The 25,551-nt window shown below is 38.4% G+C and overlaps 1 protein-coding gene across 1 annotated transcript; it reads left to right on the top strand.

The window, feature by feature from the left end:
• The first annotated feature begins 20,135 nt into the window (after positions 1–20,135).
• Positions 20,136–24,597, top strand: LOC110722396 (phosphoglycerate kinase 3, cytosolic). Its single transcript, XM_021901663.1, has 7 exons — positions 20,136–20,292; positions 20,404–20,611; positions 21,987–22,064; positions 22,198–22,458; positions 23,242–23,559; positions 23,668–23,826; positions 24,001–24,597. The coding sequence occupies exons 2-7, from the start codon at positions 20,417–20,419 to the stop codon at positions 24,193–24,195; spliced, it is 1,206 nt and encodes a 401-aa protein (XP_021757355.1). The 5' UTR covers positions 20,136–20,292; positions 20,404–20,416; the 3' UTR covers positions 24,196–24,597.
• Positions 24,598–25,551: the final 954 nt, after the last annotated feature.

Here is a 25,551-nt window from a genome sequence, read left to right as displayed (position 1 = left end):
CTCTCTTTATAACTTTTGATTTATTTTGAAGCAAAGATTTTGATTACCTTATGTTAGTATTGAGATACTGTTAATATTTTTTTTTTATTATTTTTTTTTTTTTGTGGAGTATTGTTGAATATTGTTGAGATTATTGCTAGAATTGTTGATTATTGTTGGAATTGCTGTTGGATTTTGTTGGTTGTTGTCGTTGGATATTATTGATTGCTGGAACAGGTACAATTTATAGTTGTGGAGGTTGTGGTTGGAAATAGTAGGAGTTGACCTGCAAAAAGGAGTGAAAAAAAAAAATAAAAAAGGGGGGGGGGAAGAAAGGGGGTAGCGATGAGTTCAAGAATTGGGAAGAAGCGAAAAACATCAAAATCGAGACAATCGTCCCAAAACCTTGAACCCGACCAACCCCAAACACTACCCCCTCTTAAATTTTTGAACAAAAGTCATTCTTTGATGTACTCAGAAATGTAAAAAAGGAAGTTGAGACCTTCAAGACATTATCATAGGGAACATATGATAAAACTCGGGATCAATGATGACCTATGGATCCTGTTTGGGGGTTTTTTATGTGTCCTACGGGAGAGTTACAATTTCCTAGTATGCTCCTTCCTTTTCCTGTACCTGCACAAGTAACGGAAAACTCCGGCTGGGGCTGGGGTGTTCCGCCTCCGAAGATTAAGTTAGTATCTTTCTTAATGAGGAAATAAGACAATAAATGCTTCTTGATTTGAGAGCGTTTGCAAGGGGATTTGTGTTTGGTTGGTGTTTGGAAAATGATTCGATCCCCATAAATGAGGTCTGCCCTTACTATTTATAGTAGGGGAGAGCTGTACCTCAATTAGGGTACAATGACACGTGTCGCAAAGGTATTGGGCCTTTGCTGACCGTTGCAATATTGACACGTGGCAAGCCTTTATAGGGCCACGTGTCTTAGGGGTATTTTTACCCTAAACATCTGCCCCTCACAGGTGTGACGTGGAATGTCCACGTGTCACCTGTGACAAGTGTCAGACGCATGGGAGGTGACGGTTCGTCTTCTTCCCTCTATTTTTCAAATTTTAAGTTTTTAGGGCAGAGGGCATCGTTTCGCCTTCTGCTCCTTTTCTATAAATGAGAGACTCTCTCTCTCTCCTCCACACTTTGCATATTTTTCAAAAATTTCTTGAGAGCTCTGATACCAGCTGCTAATTTCCTTCAAGTTTTCTTGCATCCGGCCTTGTGAGATCAAGTGCATCCGGCTACCGGTTGGGTAATTTCTCTGCAATTTTCTAAGGTGCCGAATCCTTTTCTTCATTCTCTTTTACATCTTTCTTTTTGAGGATTTGTTGAATGTTTTCCTTATCCGGGTGGTAAGCTTCCTGGGGGGTCCTAGACCCATTTCCAAGTTTAGACTACAATACCCTTTCTTTTTCTTTCAAATAACAAGGATTTCAAAGCACCCCCATCTGGTATTACACCGCCTGGGTACTTGTGTCAAGAGATGATTTCAAAACCCCAACCGGTTTTTAAAGCCGGTTGGGTCATCATCCTTGCCTTTCCATGACCTTTTCAAATTTTAGATGCGTTCAATGCACCCCCATCCGGTGAGTCACCGTCTGGGTATTGTCTGAACAGGCCTTTTTGAAACAGGTCTTACTATAACCTTATCCGGTATTTTACCGTTTGGGGTATGGTTGACTTTAAATGTTGCTTGCAGCACCTACATTCGGTATTTTTACCGGATGGGGTACCTTTGACCCAACTTCCTTGATACCGTCTGGGGTATCATGGAGTGAGCCTTACAATTATTTTTACTATTTTTACCAATGCTTATCACAACCCCCATCCGATTTTTTACCGTTTGGGGGTACTTCTAACCTAGCTCACTGAATACTGTTTGGTGTATTATTCAGTGAACTTTACAATTTATCTAAGTTTACAAAAATGCAAGTCATAACCCGCCATCTGGTCTTATACCATCTGGGGTACTTCTGACTTAGCTCGCTGAATACCGCCTAGGGTATTATAGAGAGCTTTACAATTTATCTAAGTTTACAAAAATGCAAGTCATAACCCCCCATCCGGTCTTATTGTAGGGTTTCGTAGTGACCCGACACTACGCAGAAGGAAACCCACCAAGACCCGCCCCTTAATTAAAACAATGAACAAGCATATTAAACTTAATCAAACAAGATTAAGAACAAGAATTATACCTTTGTCGCGTGCTTCGCTCCCAAAGAGCTCTTACTTCAAAAATCCCGAAAACACGAGATCTCCGACGGATCGTACCCTCGACCCGACCCGAGCGTCCTAAGTCTTGAAGGTTAGTCAAGACCTGGAAAAAATGACTATGAGTTTTATGAATCAAAGGTTTACTCTTACTTAGAGTTGCCTTTTTAATTCCACTCAAGGTTGTTCATTTCCCAATACCCAAGCATGGTATTTATAGGGAAATGAACCCTTGGTTTTTCATCCTCCACCAATGTGGGAGTGTTGAAAATCAATGATTTATTTAATTTCCAAATTAAATAAATAATCAAGTTAATCATATTGCGACAAGTGGCATGTTCTCATGCAAGAGAGTGGTGGCCAAGGTTAGGTGGGGGACCATATGCCTTGCACCCCAAGGCCTTGATTTGGTCCCCACAACCTTGCACAAAATCGGGTTAAGGAAGGACTAGCTGGCTACCAGCTAGCATTGCCTTGCTGCCCAGCACCCCAGCCAGCCAGCTAGTGCGTGCTGCTGCTGGGCTGGTGCTGGTGCTGGTGCTTGTGTGCTGGCGCTGGGCGCTGCTAACACATAGTGCTGGCACTGGCCCCCAGCAGCCCACACACAATTTCCTTATGCGCTATTGCTAGCACAGCCAGCATGCGTGCTGCTAGCGAGCCACGCATGCTGGCCCTTCCCTCACATCATCCTACGCACCATGCACGCAGCACGCTACGCACCATGCACCACGCAACGCTCGCACACGCATCACCCAGTGCCTAGCACTGCTATGTTTGGTGCGAGGCACGCACACACATAGGTGTGCTGTGCTTGGTGCGTGGCCTGCGATGGTGCCTACACACGCAAGGCCAGCGTTGCTTGCTAGCTCGCTGTGCTTGGTGCTGCCATGCAAAAGCACGCACACAAGCACACAGCTTCGTGCTGCTGGGCGACGGTGCACACGCACACGCACACACGCATGTGCCTAGCACTACGATGGTGCTGTGCGTGGTGCTAGGGTGCTGCGATAGCCTGCCTTGCCCACCCAGGCACCCAGGCTAGCACGCTGCTAGCTGCGATGGGCTGCCTGGTGCTTGTGGCGCTTGCGATAGCTTGCCATGCGCACGCCTAGGCTGCGATGGTGCGCCTAGGATGCGATGGTGCACCTTGAGCTTGCGATGGTGCGCCTAGCACACCTAGTGTGCTTAGGTTTGCACCTAGCCGTGCTAGGTGCATGCTGGCTGAACTAGCCTAGCATCCACATGGTTAGACCATTGTGGTACTACGGCTACAGTCGTACTTGTCGCTTGTGATTTTGCGATGCTCGGTCTCGACGCCCTAGGCTCGATTTTCGACGTCTGTATTCGTAAAACTCTGCTGACTCATTAAATCCTTTCGGATTAATTCGTCGTCTCAGATCGGTGGTTCGATTGGGTTCGACCCGAAGGGTTTAGTTAAGATTAAGCTATAATATCAATTGTACATTGATATTACTGATCGGAAGCGGCCTCCACCTAGGCATTCCGATCACTTGACCTTACTGAAGAATTATCTCTGTAATAATTCTGAACCCTCTATCGGAAGAATACACTTGTTGGAAGGACACCATTCCTTTCACTTATACCGTCTGGGGTACTTCTGACTTAGCTCGCTGAATACCGCCTAGGGTATTATAGAGAGCTTTACAATTATCTAGCTAGTCTTTACAAATGTTTGTCAAAAAAACCCCCATCTGGTCTTACACCGTCTGGGATACTTCTGACCTAGCTCACTGAATACCGTCTGGGGTATCGTTGAGTGATCTTTACAATTATCTAGCTAGTTCTAAACAACCATAGGCGGTAAATGCTGTCTGTGGTGTCTTTGACTAAGCTTATGAATAACTGGCTAACTTGTGCTTTTGTCTTTTCAGCTTTAAACACATTCGTGGAGTTCTCCACCTGAGGTGACTTCAAGCCCATTTCCACATACCAAGCTTCAAATTCTAAGGTACCGTCTGTATCCTTAGTAATTATTTTCCCTTTATTTTCCGGCTGTGCATATAGAGTTAGGACATGGACTCCACCAATATAAACACGGCACAGCCTTTGACAGTGGTCAGCCGGTCACCAGGGACGGCTGAGTCTAGGACTAGGACTGCCGTCTGGGGGTGCTTGGGATAACCTTCTCCTACTTCGAAACCGACCGTTTCTGTTCATGTGCAGGACAGAATGGCCCGGATTAGATGGACGGCAGTAGATCCTGACTACAAGTCTGATGACACAACCGTAGATCATGATGACCATTTAGATGATGATCAGATGGAGGGACCGTCTGAGAGGGTTCCAAATGAAAATACTCCGCAGGACTCCCTGGGTGAACCTAGCACACCGGGTGATAGCATATTGGGTAGCTCTGGTTCTAATGCCAAGGAATTCGGCGAAGAATCAGATGAAAAGGGGTCCGGCTCTGATGAGGAGTCTCCTGGAACGGCTGCCCCTATTGATGAGGAAGCCTATAAGTGGCCGACTGCAGGCGACCTTACCGACATGACCATGTCCGCCAGGGATGTGGTTACTCTAAATGCAACACTACCTGCTTTCTTGGAGAAGAAGCCGGTAGGGGAGGACTGGGAAGTGGTTGTCCCGCCTGTAGAGGCAAGCGTCGTTTGGACCGACGACGTGGACAATGCCGACAACTACTTTGGCTGCTATGAGGCGGCGTTCACAGCCGGCCTCCGTTTCCCCCTTCACCGCTGCATTAAAGCCATACTAAGGGGGTATGACTTGGGTGTATGGCAGTTGACCCCCAACTCATGGGTCAACATTCTTGGATACATTGCCACCTGGGAGATGCAGGAGGTCAAACCAAGCTGGGAAGCCTTTGCACACATGCATTATCTCAGCAGGGCGCCGGGTGGGTGGAATGCATGGTATACTCTAACCACGCACCCGGAATATATGATGATGTTGGACAAACTGTCCAAATGGAGTAGCTGGAAGAGCAAATTTTATGCCGTCTCTTCACCATCTCCTCAACTTAATCGCCGGCTGCGTAGATACAATAAATACCCAGCTTTGCTTGGTAGGAAGTGTGCTCTGCCTAGAGTGCCAAGCGAGGCATGGGACCAAATCATGGAGAAGGGTCTCTTCAAAAAGACAACCCTCCGCCTGGATGATGGGAGCGAGATAATAGTTCCTCAATTCTGGGTGCCCCACCCGGACTGGTTGAAGGATGAGGTGTTTCTCTCCGTCTGCAACCTTAGCACCATGTTTCCTAAGAGTAGGTTTTTATTATTCACCGGCCTTTGCCGCCTGATATTGGTACTTTATACTGCATATTAACCATTCTTCTTTTGTTTTTGCAGAAGTTGCGATGGAGAAGATACCAAAAGAAAAGACACCGGCTACCTCAGCCGCTTTGCTTCGGAAGGAGCAAATTGAGAAGAAAAAGTCGCAGCTGGCGGCTAAAGACAGCGGGGTAACATTTATTTCATCTACTTCACTGGTTGTAGCATCTGTATGCTGTGTTGACATTAACCGGTTGGTTTTGTATATTTGCAGGCCGGGAACAAAGTCGTTCCTCGTTCCTCGCTCCTTGTCTAAGATGGTCAAAAGACCGGCGGGGGACATTCCTCTGCCTGCTGCTAAGGCACTGAAGATGCCGGTTCCCCCGCCGGCTAAGTCTATTCCAAAACCGCCTGCAGGAGGCAGGCCTACCACTGCAGGCAAGAGCCTTAGTGGAATTGTTCCCACCATTGAAGTGGTGGATGAGGGTATAAAGGAGGCGGTGACTCCGGCTGGCCAGACTCAAACGGGTACTGGCTCAAACGCGGCTGGGGGTGATACTACCCCACAGTCCGACAAAGGTATGACTTTTGTCTTTGATCCCCCCTGGCCGCTTGGGCCTATGCAAGTAAAGACCCAAGCTTGCCAATCCGGGGATTCTTTTGGCAGCCGTCAGAATATTAGCGCCGCGTATGCCCAACACCTGACAGATAAATCTCTCATTGCAGATGCTACCTCCAGCCGGCCAAACTATCAACAGTACGCCAAGAGGATGATCCGGACCCTAACCCGGACCGAGAAAGAGGTTGTGCCGGCTGTGCATAGAGTCAACATTGACCGGATCACTTCTCTCCTGGCTGAAGTAATTTTACCGGATGCATCACCTCCTTGTAATTTCTTTGTTCGCGCTTTAGTTGTTGTTTAAAAATAATTCTAACATTCCTCTACCGGCTGATATCACAGGTGATGCTGAGAGTTAACGGGCTTCAAGTCCCCTTGCGCAAGAAGCAAGAGGAGGTAAGGGATGCCCAGAGACGGGCATTTGAGCTCATTGATGTTTCCCAATACAATGCCATTAGATATGACATGGAAACTAAACGGTGAGAGTTGGAACAGGAGGAATTGCTGAAGAAAACTATTGAGGCTGCTGAGGCGGAAAAGGCGAGGGCGGATGAGCTAGATCTGAAGGTCAAAAATCTCCAAGCCGATCTCAAGGCTTTGGAAGGAGCTGACAAGGAAAACGCCGACCTTCGTGCTGACAACAATTGACTAAAAAATGAACTAGCTTCTAGTCAGGCGGCTCATAAAGAAGAGCTCCAAAAAGAACAACGCCGCCTGATTGCTGAGAACGAGACCGACAATGAGGAGCGCATGAAGCTCGCCTGGGGGCTCATACACCCAGACTATGACTACGAGTTCTTCGACCTTAGGTATAAGTATGCCTCAGAGGTATATGATGCCAAGGTCCTTGGACTGGACCCGCCTGCTTCCTTCAAGGAGTGGGTCGGTTTGGTCGAAGAAGAGCAGCAAGAGGGAGAGCAGCAAGCGCAGACTCAAGAGCCGGCTCAAGAGCAGGTGCAGGAGCAGCAGCAGGAGCAACAACAGCAGCAGGAGCAGCAATGAATCTCTCTCTTCTTTTTTTATATATAACTTCTTTTACCGGCCTGCGTGCCGTGTGCATCAATGTACTTTTCCCGGACAAGGGTCCGGTTAACATTTGAAAATTTTTCTAATCTACTGGCCGACGCAGTCGGTTTTTCTATTTTATATTCTCTCTATTGAATTTTTATTTATGCAATTTCTACAAGTATTACAAAGCTTTTACTACTCATCTGGTTAATATTCTTCCAAAGTAGAATGGCTGTTTATTTACTCCAACGGTAAATGAGCAGCCGTTCTATTTTACGCCGGATGAAGTGATGATACCATGATATGGCCCTAAATGGCTAACTGTTTACTCCAATGGTAAACAGGCAGCCGTTTCATTGGCAGCTGGATGGGTGATCAATGGTTGATCTACTCCTACTCTGGAAAGTACAATAAAATGCCCCTGAAATGGCCAACTGTTTACTCCAACGGTAAACAAGCAGCCGTTTCATTAGCAGCCGGATGGGTGATCAATGGTTGATCTACTCCTACTCCGGCTGGTACAATAACATGCCCCTGGAATGGCCAACTGTTTACTCCAACGGTAAACAGGCAGCCGTTTCATTGGCAGCCGGATGGGTGATCAATGGTTGATCTACTCCTACTCCGGCTGGTACAATAAAATGCCCCTGAAATGGCCAACTGTTTACTCCAACGGTAAATAGGCAACCGTTTCATTGGCAGCCGGATGGGTTGCAAAAACTGTTTGGGTGGCTTTTAGATAAAACCCGGTTGCATTAACCCACACTAGGATTTTTACTTTGCCGGATGGACCACTTTTGGGTCCTTGCCGGATGAATCCTAGATGCGAAGGATCATTTCTAACGGCTGCGAGTTTCTTTTAAGTAAATGTCGTTTGAGTCATTTGATCGCTAGAACAATGTACCACCCGGAAGGGAGCTGTTCTCTTCAACGATTTCACCCGGATGGGTGTCGCCGGATGACTGCTCTTTTTGGAGCAGTGGTTTTTAATAAGTGTTCTTCCGTCTGTGTTTCTACACTAGATAGGTGCTAATACAATTGTATGAATGGAAATTATATGCTTTCACATTTCAATACTATTTACAAAAAATTACAAATTCCTTAGAAGTAGTACTTTTTCAAGTTATCTACATTCCAGGTACGAGGCAGCCGCATTCCGTCTGGGGTTTCCAGGCGGTATGTGCCGTTTCTAACTTCTTCAAAAATCCGGTAGGGTCCTTCCCAGTTTGGGGTCAGTTTCCCTTGTTCGTTCACCCTACCGGTTGCCTCAAGCTATCGTAAAACAAAATCACTAATTTTGAGGGGGCGTTTGCGCACCCTTTTGTTGTAGGCCCTCGTCATTCGCAGACGGTAGATTTAATGACGCAAGGCGGCATTGCCTCTTCTTTCAGGAAGAGTATCCAAAGCCAGGTGCATGGCTTCCCAATTTGCCTCTTCATCATATAACATGATTCGAAGTGTTGGCTCATATAATTCAATGGGAAGCACCGCCTTTGTGCCATATGCCATAAGAAATGGAGTTTATCCTATTGACCCCTTCTCAATAGTTCTGATAGACCAAAGAACATGAGTAAGTTCCTCTACCCAAAGACCGCCTGCTTTTTCTATCTTCTTCTTTATTCCGCCTGAGATGAGCTTGTTAAAAGCTTCAACCTGACTGTTTGCTTGAGGACGGCCAACAGATGCAAAGTAATGGGAAATCCCTTGATTTTGCAACCAAGTCTTTAGGACAGGCGTTTCGAACTGGGGGCCATTGTCAAAGACCATTGACATAGGTACAACGAACCGGGTGATGACATTTCTCCAAATGAATGAGATGACATCCTTAGTTTTGATGCCCTTTACCGCCTCGGCCTCAACCCACTTAGTGAAGTAATCAACAGCCACTAAAATGTATTTTTTGCTGCCTGGGACAGGAGTGTATGGCCCCAAAATGTCCATGCCCCATTTGGCAAAGGGAATAGGGCTGTGAATAGCCGTTAAATCAGTGGGCCGGCTGTTGGATCAGGCGGCCAAACTTCTGGCACTTGTCACATCTTTTTACCAGATCTAATGCGTCTTCCTCGAGAGTGGGCCAAAAGTATCCTTGACGTCTGGCTCTTTTGGCAAGAGTCTTCCCGCCAATGTGTGATCCACAGAAGCCGGCATGCAGATTTTCTAGTATTTCCTTTCCCCTTTCTGGGGTAACACATTTGAATAGCGGCTGCAGGTAACCCTTCTGGAAGAGTTCACCTTTGTGCATTACGAAGCTTAATGCTCATCTTTTAAGAGCAGCCGCCTCTGATGAGACACCCGGTAGAGTGCTGTCTACCAAGTAGTCCCGGATGGGGTCCATCCAAGTGGAGCTTCGATCTAGAACTCCAATGGGATCATGTTCAATGCTTTTCTTTTCCATGACTTCCCAGAAGACTGACCTAGGCATATCACATGTGGCGGATGATGCCAATTTTGATAGTGCATCCGCCTGATTATTCTCGGACCTGGGTACTTGACTTAGATTGAATTCATTAAATGCCCCAGCCTCCTCCTTGACCGCCTGAAGATACTTAATCATCACTGGATGGGTGGCCTCATAATCACCGTTGTACTGGCTAACGATGAGTTGAGAATCAGAGCAGACGTCCACCTTCTTTGCCCCGGCTGCCTTACACATGCGGATACCGGCCAGCAGGGTCTCGTACTCTGCTTCATTATTTGAAACTTGAAACTTGAATCGTAGAGCATACTCGTATTTGTCCCCCTCTGGGGAATGACAAATTACGCCTGCCCCACAATCGTTCACAGTAGAGCTCCCGTCTATATATACTTTCCAAACTTGATCAGTTTTATCCAGCTATATCGGCCTTGTCATTTCAACAATGAAGTCGGCAAACGCCTGACCCTTCACTACCCGCCTAGGTTCGAAAGTGATTTCTAGACTTTGAATTTCCACAGCCCATTTAATCATTCTTCCGAATGACTCTAAAGTGGTCATAGGCCTTTTGAGCGGTTGGTCAGTATAGACGGTAACTGGATGAGCCAGGAAATAAGGTTTCAATCGCTTGACTGCTTTGAACAAAGCCAGACCGAATTTTTCGATCATGGGATAGCGAAGTTCGACATTCCGGAGGACATGGCTTATAAAGTAGACCGGGAGCTGGTTGTCGTCTTTCTCAGCAAGGAGAACGACACTTAAGGAATGATCTGAGACGGCTAAGGACATGGCTTATTTGAATGTGTTTGACTTTCATTTGATTCAAATTCCTGTGTTTGAATGTGTTCGACTTTCATTTGATTCAAATAGCATTGTTTGAATGTGCTTGACTTTCATTTGATTCAACTAGCTTTATAGAATGTATTTGACTTTCATTTTATTAAAATAGCTTTGTTTGAATGTGTTTGACTTTCATTTGATTTAATTAGCTTTGTAGAGTGTATTTGACTTTCATTTGATTCAAATAGCTTTGTTTGAATGTGTTTGACTTTCATTTGATTCAATTTGCTTTGTAGAATGTATTTGACTTTCATTTGATTAAAATAGCTTTGTTTGAATGTGTTTGACTTTCATTTAGTTCGATTTGCTTTGTAGAATGTATTTGACTTTTATTTGATTCAAATAGCTTTGTTTGAATGTGTTTGACTTTCATTTGATTCAATTTGCTTTGTAGAATGTATTTGACTTTTATTTGATTTAATTAGCTTTGTTTGAATGTATTTGACTCTCATTTGATTCAAATAGCTTTATTTGAATGTGTTTGACTTTCATTTGATTCAAATTCCTTTGTTTGAATGTGTTCGACTTTCATTTGATTCAAATAGCTTTATAGAATGTATTTGACATTTATTTGATTTAAATAGCTTTGTTTGAATGTGTTTGACTTTCATTTGATTCAATTTGCTTTGTAGAATGTATTTGACTTTTATTTGATTTAATTAGCTTTGTTTGAATGTATTTGACTCTCATTTGATTCAAGTAGCTTTATAGAATGTATTTGACATTTATTTGACTTAAATAGCTTTGTTTGAATGTGTTTGACTTTCATTTGATTCAATTAGCTTTGTAGAATGTATTTGACTTTCATTTGATTAAAATAGCTTTGTTTGAATGTGTTTGACTTTCATTTGATTCAATTTGCTTTGTAGAAAGTATTTGACTTTTGTTTGATTTAATTAGCTTTGTTTGAATGTATTTGACTCTCATTTGATTCAAATAGCTTTATTTGAATGTGTTTGACTTTCATTTGATTCAAATTCCTTTGTTTGAATGTGTTTGACTTTCATTTGATTCGATTTGCTTTGTACAATGTATTTGACTTTTATTTGATTCAAATAGCTTTGTTTGAATGTGTTTGACTTTCATTTGATTAAAATAGCTTTGTTTGAATGTGTTTGACTTTCATTTGATTCGATTTGCTTTGTAGAATGTATTTGACTTTTATTTGATTCAAATAACTTTGTTTGAATGTGTTTGACTTTCATTTGATTCAATTTGCTTTGTAGAATGTATTTGACTTTTATTAGTTTTAATTAGCTTTGTTTGAATTTATTTGACTCTCATTTGATTCAAATAACTTTATTTGAATGTGTTTTTGACTTTCATTTGATTCAAATTCCTTTGTTTGAATGTGTTTGACTTTCATTTGATTCAAATAGCTTTGTTTGAATGTGTTTGACTTTCATTTGATTCAATTAGCTTTATAGAATGTATTTGACATTTATTTGATTTAAATAGCTTTGTTTGAATGTGTTTGGCTTTCATTTGATTCAATTAGCATTGTAGAATGTATTTGACTTTCATTTGATTAAAATAGCTTTGTTTGAATGTGTTTGACTTTCATTTGATTCAATTAGCTTTGTAGAATGTATTTGACTTTCATTTGATTCAAATAGCTTTGTTTAAATGTGTTTGACTTTCATTTGATTCAAATAGCTTTATAGAATTTATTTGACATTTATTTTATTTAAATAGCTTTATTTGCATGTGTTTTACTTTCATTTGATTCAAATTCCTTTGTTTGAATGTGTTCGACTTTCATTTGATTCAAATAGCATTGTTTGAATGTGCTTGACTTTCATTTGATTCAACTAGCTTTGTAGAATGTGTTTGACTTTCATTTGATTAAAATAGCTTTGTTTGAATGTGTTTGACTTTCATTTGATTCAGTTTGCTTTGTAGAATGTATTTGACTTTTATTTGATTTAATTAGCTTTGTTTGAATGTATTTGACTCTCATTTGATTCAAATAGCTTTATTTGAATGTGTTTGACTTTCATTTGATTCAAATTCCTTTGTTTGAATGTGTTCGACTTTCATTTGATACAAATAGCATTGTTTGAATGTGCTTGACTTTCATTTGATTCAACTAGCTTTGTAGAATGTATTTGACTTTCATTTGATTAAAATAGCTTTGTTTGAATGTGTTTGACTTTCATTTGATTCAATTAGCTTTGTAGAATGTATTTGACTTTCATTTGATTCAAATAGCTTTGTTTGAATGTGTTTGACTTTCATTTGATTCGATTTGCTTTGTAGAATGTATTTGACTTTCATTTGATTCAAATAGCTTTGTTGGAATGTGTTTGACTTTCATTTGATTTAAATAGCTTTATAGAATGTATTTGACATTTATTTGATTCAATTAGCTTTGTTTGAATGTGTTTGACTTTAATTTGATTCAATTAACTTTGTAGAATGTATTTGACTTTCATTTGATTAAAATAGCTTTGTTTGAATGTGTTTGACTTTCATTTGATTCGATTTGCTTTGTAGAATGTATTTGACTTTTATTTGATTCAAATAGCTTTGTTTGAATGTGTTTGACTTTCATTTGATTCAATTTGCTTTGTAGAATGTATTTGACTTTTATTAGATTTAATTAGCTTTGTTTGAATTTATTTGACTCTCATTTGATTCAAATAGCTTTATTTGAATGTGTTTTTGACTTTCATTTGATTCAAATTCCTTTGTTTGAATGTGTTTGACTTTCATTTGATTCAAATAGCTTTGTTTGAATGTGTTTGACTTTCATTTGATTCAATTAGCTTTATAGAATGTATTTGACATTTATTTGATTTAAATAGCTTTGTTTGAATGTGTTTGACTTTCATTTGATTCAATTAGCTTTGTAGAATGTATTTGACTTTCATTTGATTAAAATAGCTTTGTTTGAATGTGTTTGACTTTCATTTGATTCAATTAGCTTTGTAGAATGTATTTGACTTTCATTTGATTCAAATATCTTTGTTTGAATGTGTTTGACTTTCATTTGATTCAAATAGCTTTATAGAATTTATTTGACATTTATTTTATTTAAATAGCTTTATTTGCATGTGTTTTACTTTCATTTGATTCAAATTCCTTTGTTTGAATGTGTTCGACTTTCATTTGATTCAAATAGCATTGTTTGAATGTGCTTGACTTTCATTTGATTCAACTAGCTTTGTAGAATGTGTTTGACTTTCATTTGATTAAAATAGCTTTGTTTGAATGTGTTTGACTTTCATTTGATTCAATTTGCTTTGTAGAATGTATTTGACTTTTATTTGATTTAATTAGCTTTGTTTGAATGTATTTGACTCTCATTTGATTCAAATAGCTTTATTTGAATGTGTTTGACTTTCATTTGATTCAAATTCCTTTGTTTGAATGTGTTCGACTTTCATTTGATACAAATAGCATTGTTTGAATGTGCTTGACTTTCATTTGATTCAACTAGCTTTGTAGAATGTATTTGACTTTCATTTGATTAAAATAGCTTTGTTTGAATGTGTTTGACTTTCATTTGATTCAATTAGCTTTGTAGAATGTATTTGACTTTCATTTGATTCAAATAGCTTTGTTTGAATGTGTTTGACTTTCATTTGATTCGATTTGCTTTGTAGAATGTATTTGACTTTCATTTTATTCAAATAGCTTTGTTGGAATGTGTTTGACTTTCATTTGATTTAAATAGCTTTATAGAATGTATTTGACATTTATTTGATTCAATTAGCTTTGTTTGAATGTGTTTGACTTTAATTTGATTCAATTAACTTTGTAGAATGTATTTGACTTTCATTTGATTAAAATAGCTTTGTTTGAATGTGTTTGACTTTCATTTGATTCAATTAGCTTTGTATAATGTATTTGACTTTCATTTGATTCAAATAGCTTTGTTTGAATTTGTTTGACTTTCATTTGATTCAAATAGCTTTATAGAATTTATTTGACATTTATTTGATTTAAATAGCTTTATTTGAATGTGTTTGACATTCATTTGATTCAAATTCCTTTGTTTGAATGTGTTCGACTTTCATTTGATTCAAATAGCATTGTTTGAATGTGTTTGACTTTCATTTGATTCAATTTGCTTTGTAGAATGTATTTGACTTTTATTAGATTTAATTAGCTTTGTTTGAATTTATTTGACTCTCATTTGATTCAAATAGCTTTATTTGAATGTGTTTGACTTTCATTTGATTCAAATTCCTTTGTTTGAATGTGTTTGACTTTCATTTGATTCAAATAGCTTTGTTTGAATGTGTTTGACTTTCATTTGATTCAATTAGCTTTGTAGAATGTATTTGACTTTCATTTGATTCAAATAGCTTTGTTTGAATGTGTTTGACTTTCATTTGATTCAATTTGCTTTGTAGAATGTATTTGACTTTTATTTGATTTAATTAGCTTTGTTTGAATGTATTTGACTCTCATTTGATTCAAATAGCTTTATTTGAATGTGTTTGACTTTTGAACAATATTCCCCTTAGAAATCCCAAAGCCCAAAGTCTCAAAACCATGTATGAATGGATGCAAATTCATCTCAAACTCATCTCTTTCCCATGAAGCATTCTCAATGAATTCACTCAAAAAGCTATGATTTTTCATTTGAACCTCACAAAATATATGGGATATAACCTCAAATGAGTCCAAATACTCATGAATAGAAGAATCACAAACATGCACTTCATCAAAATAAGAAAGGGGGTTTGGATTCACAAAATCATCATTTAATTCATTCTCAACTCTCTTTCCTTCACTCAAAAGCTCACTAATGTCTTCCTCACACTCTTTTGATTGCACAAAAACATCATCATCACTATCATCATCCTCAATACACACGTGGGATTTGAAAGATTCAAGATCCTGCAATAAAGATAACAATTGGCTTTCTAGCTCTTCCTTTCTCCTTATTACCTCCTCAATACGCTCTTCACTCATATTCATCATCTCCAATTGACTTCTCATAGAATTTAAAAACAACTCCTTACTTGGCCCAAAAGTAGAATCAAGCTCAACACACCTAATAAGGGATTCTAAATAATTAATCGGAGATTCATTAGATGAAGAAAATTGAGGGTTAACAAGGGGAGAAGGATCACAACCAAGATTGTAAGCATCAACATTAGAAGGATGAGTATAATCATCATCATGGGGAGAGGGGGCACAATCAAGCATATAAGATTCATTATTGGAAGAAAAAGGTACATCACAAGAAGGCATGCTAAATAAAGAAGAATATTGAAACACACCATGCTCATCAACATTGGAATGCACCTCATCATCATGAACAATAGGGGAAATAGAGTTGAAATAATTTGTTCTAGGTTCACTAATGGGATCATGTGACAAATCATGGGAATTTATGCTAACATTAGAAGAATTGACACATTGCACATCAATATTAGAAACATGATTACCCCTATTATAAACATCCCTAGCAAACCATACATAAAAATCCCAAGAATCATCAATTGATAATGCTCTAAATTCACCATTATACATGCTTTCAACAATATCCCTAGTTTGCTCATTCAAACCAAAATAACAAATCACACAAGCCTCCCAAAGACTACAATAATTATGATCTACAAATCCCTCAAGTCTATTGAAATAGTCACAAAAAGGCTCATTATCATATTGAGGAAATGAGAAACATGCCATTTTTTTATTTTTTATTTTTTTTAACAAAAACAATCAAACAAACAAAAAAATAATAAATTAAAAAATAAAAATAAAAACAAAATTATACACAAAGACCTAGACTCAAGCAATCAAAAACAATCAAGCATTGACACCGTTCCCCGACAACGGCGCCATTTTGACAAGCGCTAAATCGGTCGCACAATCTAGGCTAGGTCAAACACATTTATAACAAACACCTCACTCAAACAAGTACAATGGCAAGCAAGGGTTCGGTCCACGGAGAACGGGAATCAATTGCTAAATAATCTTAACGCTCAAGCTAAATCGAAGTCAAGGTATAAGTGGTGATTAACTAACAAACTACAACTAAGGATTGAATTCAAGGAATTAAAACACTAGGGGAATGGGATTCACTCAACCAATAGCAATTATACAAATAGGGAGGAGCAAGGATAATGGAGTAGCAAAGACCACATGCAAGACCAACTTCAAACGATATGAAAACAACTCAAATCACTAAGCTTAGATCCCTCATTAACTTAGCAACAAAAGATACATAATCATATTGTAATAGGTAATGAAACAATCAACTCACATTTCCATGTCGAACCAAACATTTCATGCCATCAAGTTCGATAATCTAGGTTAATTACTCCTATCATGAAGAACTAATAAGCAATCCCATATAATCCATTTTAATCACGATCCATCATCAAAATCACTCCCAAACTCACATAATCACCATTAGGCTGGGTTTCACCCAACCCCTAGCTAAGGAACTACTCACACATCATATTGAAAAGCACAAAATCAAAATCTAGGGTTCTATCTTGCTCAACAAACTTGGAATAGTATCTTACTAAAAAAAGAACTAACATTCAACAACAATCATCAAAGAACTAAAAAGGATTCAAATAACAAGGTATAGCATGATAAATAAGAAAACAAGTAAAGTAGAAGAGAAAAGTTACTAAAATGAAGCTTCAAAATCTTGATTACAAATGTTACCAAATCTTGGTAATAATCTTGAATACTAGTACAAAAATGTCAAAGTTGATGAAATCTAAGCTAAAATTTTAAGAAAATTGTTTAAGACCCAACAAGGGGTGATATTACAAGCCTTTTCTCTCTCTAAAATCTGTCTCTCCTCATAAGTGAGGCAATTAATCTATTTATAATAGTCCAAAACAAAGGGGGCGGAGAGAACAAGAAACTGCTCTGAAATAGATCGGCACGGGCGTGCCAAACACTGCACGGCCGTGCAGCAGGGTCAGAAGAGCTGAAAACTGGAGCAGGGGCCTGGCACGGGCGTGCCAGTTTGTGGCATGGGCGTGCATCCAGGGCAGAAGCTTCGACGTTATTAGCAGCTAACTTGCACGGTCAAGCCAATACCTTACATGGTCATGCAGCTTCCAGCACGGGCGTGCCAATCTCTGCACGCCCGTGCATCCTTCTCAGAGGGCTTTGCCAATATTCAAACTCCCTTGCACGGCCGTGCCAAGCATCATGCATGGTCGTGCAGCTTCCAGGAGGTCTTCAAATGAAATTCAAGCTTAGCCAAGGATACCTCAAGGCCATGGCTTCTATCCTAACCATCGGGATGTCCCGTAGGGGTCCAACCATCCCTAAAAGTGCATCAAAACACTAACAAAACCCGTGAAGCATGACAAATATGATGAAAGTGCGGAAACAGAGCGATAAGTGAGCAAAATAGCTAGAATATGGCAATAAGTGAGCACTAAATCACCCTAAAACCGCGCACTAAAGCACGTTGTCACTCACCTATAGGGAGATGCCTTATCGAGTTCAACTCAAGTGATTTTTCCCAAACCCAAAACTTGGGTATTTATGGGGAAAGGAGACTTGATCTTCCTTCTCCCATCAATGTGGGAGAATTGCATTTTTCCACCAATTTATTTTAATAAAAAAATAATTAAAATACAAAGCAATCAACAAGCTCCAAGTGTCACATGGAGAGCATGGGTTGGTGAGGACCACCAAAGAGGGGACCAAAACACCTTTCTTCCCAAGCCAAACACCAAGCAATTGGTCCTCTCCCTTGACCCGGTTGACCACGCCACATGGCTGGCTGGTAGCCTGCCTTGGCTGCCAAGGCTGCCAGCTAGCACCTAGCACCAAGGCTGGGAAGCGCAGCCAGCCAGCTAGCACACGCATGCGTGCAGCAAGCAGGCCACGCATGTGTTGCTGCGATGCTGTTTCTTGGTGCGTGTTGCTGTGCTGCCTAGCGCTGCGAGGTGCGTGAGGCTGCGATGCGAGTGCTATGCAATGCCAAGCACGCAAGTACGCATAGCCCCACAGCACAAGCACGCAAAGCGCGCTGCTAGCGAGGCCCAGCACTTGCGTGTTGCTGGCCTTGCGATGCTGCGACTGGGCTGCTATGTGCGAGGCACTAGCATGCTAGCACGCCTAGCGCGCCAGCGATGCTAGCAAGCTTGGTATGGTGCGTGGCCTAAGCTAACCTAGCATTCGCATGGCTAGGCCAATGCGAGGCTACGGCTTAACTCGTACTTGTCGCTTGTTGATTTTTCTCGTCTTGTCGAATTCCAATTCGACTCGACTTACGACGCTCGATTTCGACACTCTAAGCTCGATATCCGACGTCTTTGTTCGTAATACTCTAATGACTCATCTAATCCTTCGGATTGATTCGTTGCCTCGGATCGGTTACTCGATTGAGGTGTGACCCGAAGGGTTTAGTCAAGATTAAGCTGTAATATTAATTATACATTAATATTACTCATCGGAAGCGGCCTCCACCTAGGCATTCCGATCACTTGACCTTACTGAAGAATTAGCTTTCTAATAACTCTGAACCCTTTATTGGAATAATACACTTGTTGGAAGGACACCATTCCTTTCAATAAACGGTTATAATGAAGTTTGATACCTATCATTTTAAGATAAATTTTGATAGTATTTATGATAAGAAATACAAATTGTTCGCTAATTATAATTAAATTAAAATTGTGATACCTACCATTATAAATTGACACATCATACGACACAAACAAAAATTTCGTATCAATAAAAAACTCCATCAAGCGAATTTTGTGTTAGTAATTTTGTGTTAATTTTTGGTCATCAATGACCAGGTAATATTTAGCTTAATTTTTAAAATCCTATATTTAAATTAGTATTTCTAATTATTACTTACACTGTATTAATTTGGGATACTCAACGATTATATGTTTATGTTTTATTTACTAAATGTTTTTTTATATGCAGATCTAACACATCGTACGACACAAATAAAATTTCGTATAAATAAAAAACCCCATCAAACGAATTTTGTGTTAGTAATTTTGTGTTAGTTTTAGGTTATCAATGTCCGGATAATTTTTAAAATCTTATGTTTAAATTTATATTTGTAATTATTAGTTACATTATTTATTTAGAATACTTAACGATTTTTTGTTTATGTAATGGCATACGATTAGATGTTGTATACTTAATATATTGATGTCTTTGGTTATTTTTGGAGATGATGAAAAAATTCAAATGTATAGATTTGATTTTATATCGCAACATTTTTTCATTTATTGGTAAATATATTGATTTATTTAATATAAATGTAAAGATTTAATTTATATCAATTTCAGTTTGGCTAACATTTCACAATTCAATTTATCCATTGATGTAGTAGGTTGGTTGTGGACGAGGTTGGTGATTCTATCGAAATAAAAGATATGGTAAAACAATGAATAATGATTTAGGATTTAAATTATTAAAAATTTATCATTTCACATTAAATATTTTATATAATGGAAAAAATATCATATTTACACTTTATTTATATTTAATAAATTCATTATAAATTATAGTAAAAAAAATAAATATTAAACTTTTGTAATTTTGTCTGAAATTATTAAACACAAAAATCAAATAATTAAAAATCTTAGATGAAAAAATCGTGCATCGCACGGACTTCCATCTAGTATATTCATAAAATAGACCACCGAACAACAATTACAATTGTCAACGGAAAAAAGTTGAAGAATAAAACAGCATTATACATCACTTAGGTTAGGGTTCGTCATTTTTATTTTAATCACTCCGTTTTCCGCATTATAAATATACTTTTGTATTTTTGAGGGGTTAATTAATTGAAAAGTAAGAAACTTTTTAATAATCTTAAGGTCACAGGAAAAAAAAAAAAACCTTCTTGCGTGACACGAAAGCGGCTCAATTTAGCACCCACCTGCTTACGCTGCACCGTACCACTGCCATATAAACTTTCTCGAACCTTCCGTCTATCTCTCATTTCTGACTTCATCAGTTTTCATAACTCTCAACACATCCACACTATCTCTGTAAGTTCCATAGATCTAATCTCATTTCGTGTTCTGATTGATTGTTTGTCTGTTTTTCTGGTTTTTTTTTTATTTATTTTTTTTATCTCGAATAATTTGTTTATTGATTAGATTTTGGATAAAAATGGCGACGAAAAGAAGTGTATCAACCCTTAAAGAGGCAGATTTGAAGGGAAAGAGAGTATTTGTTCGTGTTGATTTAAATGTTCCATTAGATGATAATTCTAAGATCACTGATGATACAAGGATTCGTGCTGCTATTCCCACCATTAAATACTTGTCTGGTTATGGCGCTAAGGTCATTCTTTGCAGTCATCTGGTATATTTATTCTCTCTATTTTCATTTTTTTCAAGTATTTTTTAGTTGGTTTGCTGTTTGATGTTATTTTTAATCTGGGTTTCCTTTGTTTTGTATTAGTATGTGTTCTTCTCCCTTAGAAGTTGTTTTGCTATTTGATGTTATTTTGCATCTGGGTTTCCTTTGTTTTGTATTTGTTTTTAAAATTTATAATATAGGTCTAAAATCAGTATTTTGTTTTTGAAAAAAATATAAATATAATCTGGAAATGATAGCCAATGATCCCTTAGATTTGATGATGTATTTCTGTTTTGATGTAATTCTGGGGTTTGTTGATTGTATAGTGTAACAGTGTATGTTGTTTTTAAGGTAGTAATATGATTTTTGATTTTTCCAACTGAGTTACTTTGTAACTAAAGGGAGCAAATGGGTAATTCAATTTGGGTTGTCAGGTGAGAAGCCATTTGGTTCAGGGTTTGGGTTGTGTCAGGCCACTTTTAGGACTTTTAAGGAATGTAATACGAAGTATATGGGAACATAAGTAATATTGATGTGTGTATTAGAACAAATGTAATTCTGGGGTTTGTTGATTGTATAGTGTAACAATGTATGTTGTTTTTAAGATAGTAATATGATTTTTGATTTTTTCAACTGGGTTACTTTGTAACTAAAGGGAGCAAATGGGTAACTCAATTTGGGTTGGCAGGTGAGAAGCCATTTGGTTCAGGGTTTGGGTTGTGTCGGGTCACTTTTAGGACTTTTAAGGAATGTAATACGAAGTATATGGGAACAAAAGTTACATTGATTTGTGTATAGGTTCCCTTCTTAACCAGCAAGACAGTGTAAAAAGAGAAGTTCGGGAATATCAACTGTGAATAACATTTTCGAAAAATTTATAATTGTCAATTGTCAGCTGCCTTGAAAATTTCTTGCATTTGGCCTACATCTAATCAAGAACAAATTGAAACAGTATAAACCTGACCGGAATGAAGTTTTATAATTATTTTATTGCTTTAGTGAGATTTGATACTGGAGTTGTATGTATCAATACACGTACCTTTTTATGTTCTATTTGCTTCATACTAGTTCAATGATTAACAAAGTTACGATGTTATATGGCTTTCTAACTTCCTTGTTGTATAAATTGCACTTGTGCTTGGTGATGTTCATTCAGAGATTTATTTGTGCAAAAGGTGTGCTTCCTGATAAGTAGAATTTCCATTGCACGCTAGGGAATACAAGCTTACTATTGCATCTTAGGCACAATGGATATTAATATAGTATTAAAGTAGTGCCTGGACAATAGAATGCACATGTATGTGGATTTACTATATTGCGGCTGTTATATTGCTTATTATGCTGTTGCTTATCACTTTGGTTGCCTTTCTGTTTCCAGGGACGTCCAAAAGGTGTTACACCTAAGTACAGCTTGAAGCCCCTTGTCCCAAGGCTTTCTGAGCTTCTTGGAGCTGAGGTATGATTTTCTGTTGATCTCTAAAGATTATGGATATTCCTCCCGTAACAAAAAAGTTGAATTCAGGAAGGTGTCTGATTATATCACTGACACTTTCCATTCTCACTTCATCTTCATCTGTAATTTGGTATAGGTTAAAATGGCAAATGATTCCGTTGGCGAGGAAGTCGAGAAATTGGTGGCTGAGTTGCCTGAAGGAGGTGTTCTGCTTCTTGAGAATGTGAGATTCTATAAAGAGGAAGAGAAGAATGATCCTGAGTTCGCAAAGAAATTGGCTGCCCTAGCAGATGTCTATGTGAATGATGCTTTCGGTACCGCCCACAGGGCTCATGCTTCTACTGAAGGTGTTGCCAAGTATTTAAAGCCTTCTGTTGCAGGCTTTTTGATGCAAAAGGTACTTGTTTCATTACTATGGCAATAAGTAGAGTGATTGTGCTGATAGTGTATCAACCACTATTTTGGTCTTTGTTGTTGCTGATAGTGTTTGTTGATGCTAACTATTGGCCTTATGTTTGATCACTCGAGTCAATGCCCATTCATTTCACTCATAAAATGTTTACTGTTCATACTTTACAGCCTCATCCTTTTTGGTGTTACATGCTCTTTACTGTTGATTTTAAAAAGTCCAATACTTGTCATATGAGGATGCTTAGATGTGCATCTGGCGTGTATCTGTATGTGATAAATTACGCTGGAGCCATGCTAACTACTTTAGAAAAAAAAATATTCATACCTGATTGCGCTCAGTCAGGTTTTTAGTCTAGGTAGTACCTGAGATGGATTACATTGGTAAGGTCTAGAACAAAATGTAAAGCGTTGAATTGAATTTACCAATAGGATTTATGAAATAAAAAAAAAAGAAAGAAAAGAAAACGGGTTGAATATACTGCCAGTTTCATATAACTGCATGCTAAATTAAGGTCAATGCAAGTAGATCAGCAATATAACGAAGAAACAAGCCATCCTCTTCCAAGCTTATCGAAGGCTTGTAATTTTTTGTTCACGTGTTTATGCAAGTGCTGTTTGGTTTCTCTATTTTTCTTTTTCAAAAAAGCCGTTTGTTGATTGGTACCATTGTGCTGCATAATTTCTTGCCTGCATTAGGAGAGCTTGAACTAGAAGGAAGTCTTACCTAAAGGATATTTTTGTTAATTGCTTTTGTGTTTATTGATTGTAGGAACTTGACTACCTAGTTGGAGCTGTGGCAAACCCCAAGAAACCTTTTGCTGCTATTGTTGGTGGCTCGAAGGTGTCAACCAAGATTGGTGTCATTGAGTCATTGTTGGCTAAGGTGGACTATCTTTTACTTGGAGGAGGGATGATATTCACTTTTTACAAAGCCCAAGGACTCCCGGTTGGATCCTCTTTGGTAGAGGAAGACAAGCTTGAACTTGCAAACCTTCTCATGGAGAAGGCAAAAGCAAAAGGAGTGTCCCTGATGCTGCCTACCGATGTTGTAATTGCTAACAAGTTTGCTGCTGATGCTGATAGCAAGGTTCGTACATGTGACTATTTTTGCTTATGTGATATCCTCTCATTGTATTTGTAGTAGTGGTATGACCGTATGGCATTGATGTGGTCTCATGATTGTACTGTTTTATAGGTTGTACCTGCCTCTGCTATTCCTGATGGTTGGATGGGATTGGACATTGGACCAGATTCTATCAACACTTTCAGCGAGGCTTTAGATAAAACCCAAACCATCATATGGAATGGACCTATGGGTGTTTTTGAATTTGAGAAATTCGCTGCTGGGACTGAGGTAAAATGATCTTTATAAGTTGTCTTGATTCTTAACCATATTGAACCATAATTTTCTCCTGTTGTATTGGTTAATTGTTAAAAGCCTGTCCTACATCAGTTTTTATTCTTGAAAGCTATTATGAAATGATGGATATGGTGTGATTAAAACGAGTCTTGACATTTTTATCTGTAGGCCATAGCAAGGCAGTTGGCCGAGCTTAGTGGAAAGGGCGTAACCACAATCATTGGCGGAGGTGACTCTGTTGCTGCTGTGGAGAAGGTTGGTCTTGCAGACAAGATGAGCCACATCTCTACAGGAGGCGGTGCCAGCTTGGAGCTTTTGGAAGGCAAACCACTGCCTGGAGTTCTTGCCCTTGATGATGCTTAAGTGCCTTTTTTTTGTTTTTGTTTAAATCTTGCCTTGTGGTCTTTTGCCCAAAGTTTATGAACAACTGGTTTTGCCAGTGTTGCTACTTTTAGGAGTGTGGACCTGTTGTGGTATTAGTGCAGGTCTGAAAATAAATCATTTTTGAACTTTTGTAACGGAAGTATATGGACTGATGTGCATGGTAGTGTCTTGGATTTGAAACAGTCGTTAATAATTTAAGTTGTTCAAGTTCACGCTTGCTGTTCTTGTGGGAAATACTCCGTATCAAATTATCATGCATCACTTGAATTTTTTTCCTTTTTGGCTCAAGTTGAGGCTCCTTTTTGTAAGGTTAATCAGACGGTCTGCTTTGGTGTAATTTGCGTGACAAAATTTAATACCAAGTCAGTGTCGTTTGACAAATCAAATGTGATGTACATTTTTTTTTTTTTTTATTTATATTTATTTACTAGTTTTGTGCTTGGACGATGTGTAGGGTTATTAATAAAATTGTAGGATAAATTTTTTGGCTTGAATGTTAAATACGATTTTATAATTCTTTTGATGATGCATGATATTTCGACATACGATAAATATCATACCACTTATTTGTGTACTTTTGTAGTTTTGTTTGAAAATGGATATTTATGTTATTAATTGACTTGTGTTACAAAATATAATAAATGTGTATGCCAATATTATGATTCTCCTTGTAACCCCCATATGCCTTTACTCTACATTGTAACTCCCATGAATGGACTCTTTATAGTCCATATACATTGTAACTCCCACTAGTCCATATACATTAGTCCATATACATTGTAACTCCCACTTGATGACATGAATGGACTCTTTATGGTCCATATAGGTTACATATTCTCATCATGTATATATGTAGGATGGTCTAATGAAATGGTATGATCAACACAATTACTTTCTACATCCTCTCTAATATTCTCCCTTTCCTTTTATTTTATAACACGTTATCAGCACCATTGCTTTAGCTATCGAAAATCGAAAGAAATCATAGTCAAATAATATAACAGAGGAACATAATCATCTATGTAAGGTTTTTATTTTATGATTTTATTTTTTTTACATAGATTGATTCACGTACACACAAATTTATTCACGTTATGAACTAGAGTTTTTGAAAAAAATTGTACGTTATGCCAGTTTACTTTATGTTATGCTCCCTCTGCTTACTTCATCCCTCCATCATGCAATTAGCTTTCTGGGTCCTATGTTATGACAGTTTACTTTAGGGGCTATGGGCTTGTGCATTTAATTAAATCCCTACTTCAGGAAGTCTTCCTCCCTTTTCCATAGCACTGTAGTGATGTCTAATGTATTACACCATTACTAATTTCATAATTT

This window comes from Chenopodium quinoa, unplaced genomic scaffold (genome assembly GCF_001683475.1).
Source record: "Chenopodium quinoa cultivar QQ74 unplaced genomic scaffold, ASM168347v1, whole genome shotgun sequence".
Taxonomy (NCBI): Eukaryota; Viridiplantae; Streptophyta; class Magnoliopsida; order Caryophyllales; family Amaranthaceae; genus Chenopodium; species Chenopodium quinoa.
This window is presented reverse-complemented; position numbering and strand designations above follow the sequence as displayed.

Bases quoted from the DNA above. Each gene is read 5' to 3' on its own strand.
- LOC110722396 (XM_021901663.1), top strand. From the start codon at position 20,417: ATGGCGACGAAAAGAAGTGTATCAACCCTTAAAGAGGCAGATTTGAAG. The intron at 22,065-22,197 runs GTATGATTTTCT...AATTTGGTATAG, and splicing joins CTGAGCTTCTTGGAGCTGAG to GTTAAAATGGCAAATGATTC. The intron at 22,459-23,241 runs GTACTTGTTTCA...TATTGATTGTAG, and splicing joins CAGGCTTTTTGATGCAAAAG to GAACTTGACTACCTAGTTGG.